The following is a 9,794-nucleotide window of genomic DNA, read 5'->3' as shown; positions in this document are numbered from 1 at the left end:
TCTTCTGCATGCAGATTCTCTGCAGTCCTATAAATAAAGGACATTCTGCATCTTTCAACTCAGCAGGGACACAGATAGGTCTTTCTTGTCTGCTCCGTACTTATCTTCCTGAGTCTTGTAGGGGAAGCTGTCTAAATATGATATGTTTGTGTATCAGACACTGATACTGGCCATCTTTTCAAGTTGTTGGAGGCAGATCAGCAGATACAGAATATAAACAAGATACCCAGGTCTCCTTTTTAGAAAAGTAGGTAAAAAAAGACAGCCCTTGCCTGAAAGAATTTGCATCTTGAACTTCAGTAAATTAACTCTTTTTTTTTTTTTTCAATTCAGCAGCAATAAACAGAATTTAAAGGAGGAAACCCAACTTTTGTTCAAGCCTTTCAAAAACCTTGATTCAGCTTGTTTTCTTTTCATATAGGGTGTTTAAGTAAAACTCCTGTATTTCATTGCTTGAGGCAAGTGTGTAATATTTGTTCTCCAGCTTGATTTAACTTAGTGTTTTCTTGGAACTAGAACACAACCAAACACAGCTTCTGGAGCAAATCTTACTGTTCACAGCTTATTCCTCCTTTCTTTGCAATGTCGGATTAAAAGTTAGGAAGGATGGGTCTGAACTAGCTGGCATCTGTCCCTTTTTAGGACAGTTGTGTATTGCCAAGTCCATGAAGCATCTACTGGAGTAGCTCGACTAATTTTGCTTAAGTGAATTCCAAGCCAAAAGTGGGGAAAACCTTTCTGCCACATAATACAAAAGTGAGGAAGACTATTTTAGACATTTATCTTAAATGAAAGGATTGGTTTTTTTGCTTAATAAGGGTCAATTCCCTTTTGTGTCCAAGAGTGTTTAGCTTCACTGCATTAGATTTAATGTCATTTTACCTTTGCAAGTTTTCTTGTTTGTTTTTCTGTTTAGGTTGAATCATCTGGGGGAGTCTTGGCATGCAATGAAATAATTAATAGCCTTTTAAAGAAAAAAAAGGCAAAAGGAATTTCTGACTACTTAGTTTCTGGTGGTTAAAATACTTCAAATACAAATTTTACTGTGCTTTCTCTCTAGATGCTGTTACATTTTTATAGGAATTACAAAAAAAAAAACCCTGTACTTCCCACAATTGTGCATGTGGCCATGACTTTTTTTTCTTTAACAAAAACCCCAAACTCTGTTTCAGATGTCCAAAAGGTGGTGCTAGTATCTTCTGCATTGGAAATTCCTGTTCAGACTCAGCAGTCTTTGGAACTTTCTGCACCTGCTGATCTGGATAAAACTACAACTGAGCTGGCTGACTGGTTGGTATTGATTGACCAGATGCTCAAGTCAAACATAGTCACCGTGGGAAATACTGAAGAGATCAATCAGACTATTGCACGAATGAAAGTATGTGTTTTTGTGAAGGCTAGTGGATTGGAAAATTGGCTTATGCTTTAATAGCTTGTACATTCAGCAAAGAAATTGCATGTGTTTAAAAAAAAAAACAACAAACCTGACTGCAGTGAATGTGTAACTTGAAAATGACACCTTAAATGCTGTTGTTATTACACTTTTCTCCCCTCTACTATTTCCTGTTAATTCTTGTGTCCCTGTGTGAGCTAGGCACTGCTATTTTTTTTTGTTTGTTTCAAACAAAGCATATATAGAGAATACCTCCTGAAAATGGCATCTTTTGGGGAATGCCTAGACGGCTTATGCTGAAGACTTTGGAGCAGCTTTATATTTGCTTGGATGATGACCTTTATGATCCACTCTTTAGCGGTTGTTAATGAGATTTGTTGTGTTGTACTTAGACTAAACTGATTTCCAGAGACATGCTAAAATGATTAAAAGTTGTAACATAAATGCTTATGATGTAAATGTTTGTTTCTGTTGATAGCTCATGCTATGCTGAGCCATGGCTAAGGGCAGTATTTCTGAGATGTATGCTACCATTAAGGTTCATTTTATTTGACTTGATATCAATTAACATGAGTAACTGGAGAGTAAAAGCTGCAGGCTAAACAAGTGCTAGACTGTTTCTGTGGGTGTCTAACATAATCTGGCATTTGAAAGAATAATGTGTTGTACAGTAACTTTGGAAACACTTTCTTTTAACTGTGTAATACTTGTAATATGGGCTTCTGGTACATTGCCATTGCCATACTGGAATAATGTTTTTTATACAATATACAGTCTGATTGTTTCTCCCCATTCTTTTCCTTCTCAATCTCTCCCCACCCCCATAAATGATCAGAGCTTGGTAAGAGGAAAACAAGTTATGGGAGAGTGAAAAATAGATATTGGAAAATATTGCACAATACTGCAGTAACTGTGTGGTTTGTACAGGTTAACCTTCACCTCTGGATTTTCAGTAACTGTAATGCAGAATATTTTTGCTTTTTAAAGCAGTGCTATAATACTGTGACAATTCAAGGGTTACAATAATAATGGGAACAGCCATCTACTTGTGGCAACACATACATGTTTGGTTTATCTACAAATAATACAGATGATGTTAACTAAATTCTGCTTTTTGGACTTAAAAATCATATCCTAATTCTCAACAGATAACAAAGGCAGATCTGGACCAGCGACACCCTCAGCTTGATTCTGTTTTTACATTGGCTCAGAATTTGAAAAATAAAACTTCCAGTTCAGACATTAGGACAGTGATCACAGAAAAATGTAAGTTTCTCCATTCTGTGTTTGCAAATACAATGTTTCCATAGCAGTAAAACAATCTTCATATCTTTGTCTTAACCTCTTGATTTTGAGCCTAGCTGAAGTTGCCTTCTTTGAACAAACTGAAAGCTTAGCAGTTAAGTGGCTTTCATTCTAACAGTCTAATGAAAATTCCTGGAACAAGAATTGCCACTTGTTTTCTTGACTGGCCATTTTTTCAAGTACAAAGGTAAACATTTTTTCTGGACTTCAAGATATCTTATGAAGAATTTGAGTTACCTGACAGCCACAGACCCAGGGATGAGGATTTTTTATTTATTGATAAGAGGAACTAATCATGTTTCTTTATTTTTGTTGAGCTATGATGTACTGGACAATTAGTGAAAAGCATGAATGTATTGAGTTGGGGCAATAACTTCATGTATGTACGTTTGAAATTGTTGACTGAATTAGTAAAGCTTTTACGTCACTGATGCATACTTGAAAATTGAGTTTCCAGTTTAAAAGTCCTCACCCCCTGTGAAAATTTTTTTTACTGATACTTAGGGAAAAAAAACATACAACTGACAGAATTGGAAACTAAGGGACAATGTATTCCTTGAAGTCTTAAGCTTTGCCGGTTGCTAAGATTAGAAAATTCATGCAGTGGGAAATATCACAGTTAGAAGTAAAAATGGAAAGATATATTTCCTTATGTTCTCCTCTGCAATGTAGTTTTCCTTTAGTACATCTACATTAATTTCTTTGGTGTCCATAAGACTTGCTGGAGATAATAATGGGGTCAGATAGAAAGCCCACAGGTATGTTAAAGAGTCTGATGAGGTGGCATCTGCTGTCTAAGATCCACTGAAGCTATGGATTGGTAGGGGCCTGAGCTTTTTGCAGCCACTCAGAACTAAGGGTTGGGTGGAAACTTGGGGGAGGATAGTAACTGTGTAGTCCGTGGGAGTCAGTCAACAAGGGGAAGTTCTGGTCAGGCAAAAAACATTCTTGATTCTTCAAAAAAGGTGAACAAGGAATAAAGGAACTGTGTATTGAAAATTTGAGTTCCTCTATAGTCATGCCCATCCAAGGTGGGAACAGAGAAGCTGTGTATGCTGCCATGGACGAAGCTTCCAATAGATACCATAGAAGTGTGTGAAGATTTTGCTACCTGTCATGAAATGTGAAAAAAACTGAAGGTTTTGTTGCTACTGACATTTGTATAGAAAAGTTTGCTCTTTGAAGAAAAGTGAAGCTCAGGACTGCTTTATGCACCTCATTGTTTAAATGATGAGGCTGAGGGGAATATACTGATGTCCTACAAACTCCTGTGAGCCTGCTGTATGTTGTTAGCCTAATAACTCAAGTAGCTAGGAGCACAGAAATAGAGAAAAGCTTCCTTTTCTGGACCTTCCCTCCCAATTACTGCATCGACGTTGGGAATTAAAAACACAGTCTCAACAGGAATTCTTTCCAATCTTTCTGCCTTTGGTACCAGACTGGTGCCCCTGACAACTTTTTCTAGGAATGTACTTACTGAATCCAGTGAATGCTGAGGCTACCAAGAATTTAAGTGTTTTGGTGGAGACTGAAGAGAAGGGAAATATGTCAACAGGGCAGAGAGTAAGATTAACCTGGCCATTCATAAAAAAAAAAATAATAAAAAAATCAAGAAATATTCTTCTTATAATAACAGTAATACTATGTAAACATCAAATGTCTATCCATTTCAACCAAGTAGGCAGCTGTTTCTCAGGGGTATTTTTCCTTCAGGTGTTGTGGGGACAGCCTAAACACTTAAGAGTTTTTCTCTGCAGTTCATTAGCCAGCACACACAGTTATAGCCTCTTTCACCCCTGCTTTATTTGCTTGTGCTGTTTTGGTGAAACCACTGATCTCTCCCAGCAGCTGATGGTTTCCTTTGAACATACTCTGTATCCAGTGTAGTAACATCTGTGTTTTGTTTTGTTTTAACAAAAACTCCATATTATTATTTGCTGTTGGGTTACTGAAGCTTTCTTCTAACTTCTTATTCAGCATGACCTATGTCATAACTGAAATTAATCCAAAAGTTGCCTGTGGGTTGAAACTGATGCGCCTATATTGCACAGATTATTGGGTTTGTTCTGCCAATAATACAGTAACTCTGACAAGTAAGCTTTGCTGCCACAGTCTTTGAGAGCTTTGTGAAACTAAACAGAATATTGCTGAATGTATTAAAGTTAAGAGATCGTCCCAAGCAGATCAAGCATAATGGCTTTGTGTAATTTTAAAAGGTTAAAAAAAAAAAAAAAATAATGCAAAGGGTAAAGTTCACCTAAGCAGATTTAGCTTACACACAATGTTTTGGCATTTTTACTTCATGGAAGATTGAAGTGACCTGAGTATCAAGTGTGTTAGTTTTCTAACAAAATTGCATACTTGTAAGGTGAAAATATTGGATGTGTTGCATAGCTGCCTACCTGTTGCTGCTCAGAGTACAGATATACTCAAGAAATCCAGCTTAGGTTTTTTGTTTTGTTTGCTTTTTTACATTTGCTTTTTTACTCTTTAGTTCTAGTGATATAATGTGTTCCTAATAACTGTCATGACAGGTAATAGGGAAACCTGTTTCCACCTCTATAGACTTTCAAGTAATATGCTTTTTTTTATGGTTTGTAAGTATTAAGAAAAAGGTACAATGCTATTTATAGGTATGAGACTTACTGCTTTCCCTGACACCATTTTTTGTTGTAGGCTCTTGTCACGTTGTCTCTTTCACCCTTTGTTTATTAAAGGTTAAAGTCTGTTTATTGATCATCTAATGTAACTCTATTGAGAGAGGAACAGGATACTTGAAGGAAATGGGTTGTGATCAATAGCTTCTCTGTTCTGCTGTGTAATCTACATAAGCCTGTAGAAACCTGTGGTGGAATGAAAGTGCCAAAGCAGGTTGTTACTGAAGTGTTTCTACTTTGGCCAAAATTGTAGCACAGGTGCCACTAGAATGACTTCAACACACAGTGGTCTGGAAAGCTTAGTTCACTTTGTATAAGCTATCCAGATCTAAACAGTATTTATTTATTTATTTATTTGTTTATTTATACTGGTTTAAGTTGCAGATACACAAAGATGACTTGCTGGTATAACCATCACCCTAAAATTGTGCTCCTTGGAGCCCTGCTGCTGTAGTGCAGCTGCAGCAGATTTGCATTCCCCGTGCCTGTGCTTAAAAGTAAAATAATGCATTTGAAATATTCCAGAAATAGTAGTTGTTACCTGTATGCTGACCCACTTAAACAAGAGGTAGCCAAACACCCGCATTTTTCATTTGCTTGTGTGAATGTGTAAACTACATGGGAAATTAAAATACTGAACACAGAAACAACTGTATTTGAGAATGAACTAAATTATTGCCTCTTGTCCTGAGAATTAAGTGGTAGATATGGCTACTGGTTTTTCATATTCTGTATTGTCAGGTTTTTCATATTCTATATTGTCCTTCACAGTGGAGAAGGTGAAGAACCAGTGGGACAATACCCAGCATGGCGTGGAGGTACGGCAGCAGCAGCTGAAGTACATGCTGACAGATAGCATGCAGTGGGATGAGCAGAGGCAAGAAATGGAGCACCTCATGGAGCAGTGTGAGATCCGTCTACGTATGCTCCTGCAGGCCCCAAAAGAGATGCTTACCAAACAGATTTCAGACAACAAAGTAAGACCATCTACACTTTTTTTTTCCCCCTACCAGACTCCTCAGTCTGTGTAGTGCTACTGGATTCAATGGATGAGCAAATACAGTTTAGTTCTAGGACTGATTTGGCAATTCTGTCTCTTTTTGAGCATGATATATTCTAAATTGTGTCTCTTTTTTTATATATCAGACATCCTCAGAATTGCTTCCTGGGTGGGAAACAAGTGGTACGTGTGCATGTGTGTCTTTTTGTAAGTGTAGTTGAAACGAGCATAGTGTAGTATCAAATAAATGATGTTATGCAAAAACCTTGAACTTCAGGCCAATAGAAGCTTAGTCATACAGCCACAGAATGTAGCATGTATTGCTTCATAGAAACCTATTAACAGTAGTTCTTAGTAAATCCAGGAATGAACTAAGTTATTTAAAATGATCCTCAATTTCATGTCTGATGGGTGCCAGGCTTCATTCAACACTTCCCCCCCCCCCCCCAATTCCATGCAATCTTTGCTGCTTTTCATATCACAGCAAACCTGCTGTGATAAGTCTGATGTCCTTTGTCCTGGTGGCAGGGCTGGCTGGAGGTGGCACAGGATGAGAGCTAAAGAGACAAATCAGCGAGGAGGAGCTCTTATCAGTGCAGTCTTTAGAACAGGGCTATAATACAGTTTTTAAAAGTGTATGTGTATACACACACACACATATATATACATTCATGAAGGGACAATGTAGGGGTGCAGCTGGGTATGGAAAGAATCAGGGAGTATGATTGTGAGAATTTCTCACTGATCCATAGCTATTTCAGTAAACAGTGAAGCTGTGTGCTTTTCATAGTCTTTCTCTACGTGAGTAAGGGATTGGAAATGGACTATTAGATCTGCTTTGTTTTGTTAAATGAAAGCAGGCCTGTGCCCAAACATATACTACAGAGATCATAGGATACAACTGGACATATATACATGCAAATATATTTTTTCATTTAGAAATAATCTTGAGTTCAGGATTCTGTAAAGTCAAGGCACCTTATGAATATCCTGCCACAATAAGCGAACACATCTAATGTATTTTAAAAACAAAAAACCCCCACAAAACAATGAAATCAAATTCTCATGCTGTGCACTTAACTTAAGCCACTTTTAGCTGCTGCTCATACCACTATTATCATAATTTAAACTTATTCATGCTACTAAATATATGGAAGTGTTTTTACTCTGTTGCCAGTAAAACACAGAAGAGGATTTTTCCAGCCTTTGGCAGTTCTGGCAAATACAATTTTTCCTCCCCTGTTTGTGTTTTGATTGATTCATTGGCAGGATTTTCTTTAAGACTTTTCTTCTAGATGAAAAACATGGCACATTTTCTTAAAAAAAAAAAAAAAAAGAGGGTTTTATGATATGATAAAATGCATAATATGAAAACCAGTCTGATTTTTATTTTACTCTGATGTCTCATTCTGGAATTGCTTTTTAGCTGTTAGTACAGGATTTGCATAGAGGTGACATCACGGTAGCTGCATTCAATGATCTTTCTAATAAACTTCTTCGAGAGTATCGTGATGATGACACAAGGAGGGTGAAGGAAACCACAGACCAAATGAACACTTGTTGGCTTAATCTCAACCAAAGGTAATTACAAGGTTTCACTCTCTATGTAGCTGTTTGTGTCCTAAATTTGTATCCTATGTATACATGTGTATCGCAGTCTCTTCTCTGTCTGCTGTACTGCAGTGTTTGGGGCTACTGTGGATAATTAGTCAATTACAGTGAAGCTGGTTTGAGTTTTGATAATGGAAATTCCCACAGTTCACCATGGAAAGCTTCAGTATGACTTCCCATTTATGTGGTGGTTTTATAAGAAAAAAAAAAAGTACTACTTTCATGTTTGATGGGTTTGCCTGTGGCTATTATTCTCAAAGTGTCTTTGAACAGTTCCTCTCCTGTTCCTTGATGCTGGTATGCTTTACGTATTTGTAGTTTGTTGCTGTGCTTTCTTTTCATCAGGCTGTAAGTATTCAGCTTTCTCTTCCAATGCATTAATTCATTATGGCCTTTTCATCTAATGGAAACTTTCCCTGAATGGGGCTGAGCTTTGGGTTCCTGAGTGCAATGCTTCTAGCACTCCCATCTAGAAAATCCTTGAGCCTATAGGAACTGAGACTTACTTGAAACTTACTACTTTCTATTCATCCTCTATTAAGATGTATTTGCAAATATGTCTTAATGAAATATGGTATTTCCCTATGCGTAATATTTTTTCCTGTAAGATAATCCGCAGAAATTCTTTTTAGTATATGATAGACAATTTTTAGAATAGTGTGTGACTCAGTGCCTACAGCTTAAAGGATGATATGCTTTGTGGTTAGAGAGGCAGAAGAGAAATTGATCCTGTGTATATGGGAGTGGGGGAGGTGACAACCAAAGTCTGTATGTATGTGTTCATATATGTGCATGTAAAAGGGGCAACTGCTTTTATAATGAGGTGTCATTTCAGGGAATAAAAATCCTGGGTAATAAAGCCTCTGAAGTTGATGTTATATCCTGGAGAGTGAGAGGAGGAGAACTTTGCAGTGGCAAGAAGTAGGTCATGAAGGAAGCAGAGTAGAATGTTTTCTCCTTCTTTGGAGGGAAATGGTACTTCTGTCATTTTGTGCTTTTGGCATGGCAGCCGGTTTCCTGGTTATGTCCGCTGAAGATGAGGTACAAAATAGGCAAAACTTTGTATGGCTCATTCCATGTGATCATTTGAGACAAAACAGAAAATTGTTAATCTCTAAATGTTTTGAGACATAAGGTAGAATAATTATTAAATGTTTTACTTTCTTGAAAAATCCTATGTGATGCAGACGACTTCTTTTCATGGTTCTTCAGAAAACTTCCAGTAGTCTGTGGGAAAGACTTTGGCACATTACAAAAGTTCCTTGGCTTTTTACTTTTTCTGAATTAGGCCATAGTGATGAGGTCATCTCCTGAAATGGTCTTTCCTGGCCATTTGTTTGCATTAAGAATAGGGATGGCAGCATTTTCACCATCAGATGGTCCTTCGTTTCCTGAAAGTAAACTAATAATTTGTTTCCAAAAATGCCATTAACTTCATCTGAATGTCATGGTGACATCTGGGCATGAAGATGCAATTAGAAAGGGAGGGGAAACAGCTCGTTGTTGGATTAGCAGTAACAGTAGACTGTAGCTCTGTAGCAGTCTCATTCACATTCAAACTTTGCAGTGTTTTGGATAGAGCTGGCATAAAACTGCCCCCCGCTCAGAGCAGGTGACCAGGAAGAAGAGCTCCTGCCTGGAAGCCTCTAATTATTTTTGAATCTGCTTAAAGTCTGGAATAATAAGCAATTGCATTCTGTTGTGTATAACTGAAGCTCCTCAATTATCACTGGGGCTGCTGTTTTGCAGTCTGCAGCCTTAGGAAGATGAGTATCTGCTTTGGTTTTTAACTAGGACAGAATGTAAAGGAGATCTCCAAGAGCTGGTG

General features: G+C 37.5%; 1 protein-coding gene across 1 annotated transcript in view; it reads left to right on the top strand.

Annotated features, from left to right (window-relative positions):
* The window catches only part of UTRN (utrophin), a 387,328-nt gene that overhangs the window by 158,066 nt on the left and 219,468 nt on the right, over positions 1-9,794 (top strand). Inside the window, 4 exon segments of the mRNA XM_009646963.2 lie at positions 1,173-1,378; positions 2,542-2,659; positions 6,127-6,332; positions 7,782-7,936. Of these exon segments, the coding sequence (XP_009645258.1) occupies positions 1,173-1,378; positions 2,542-2,659; positions 6,127-6,332; positions 7,782-7,936 (685 nt within the window).

This window comes from Egretta garzetta, unplaced genomic scaffold (assembly GCF_000687185.1).
Source record: "Egretta garzetta isolate BGI_Z169 unplaced genomic scaffold, ASM68718v1 scaffold139, whole genome shotgun sequence".
Lineage (NCBI taxonomy): Eukaryota > Metazoa > Chordata > Aves > Pelecaniformes > Ardeidae > Egretta > Egretta garzetta.
This window is presented reverse-complemented; position numbering and strand designations above follow the sequence as displayed.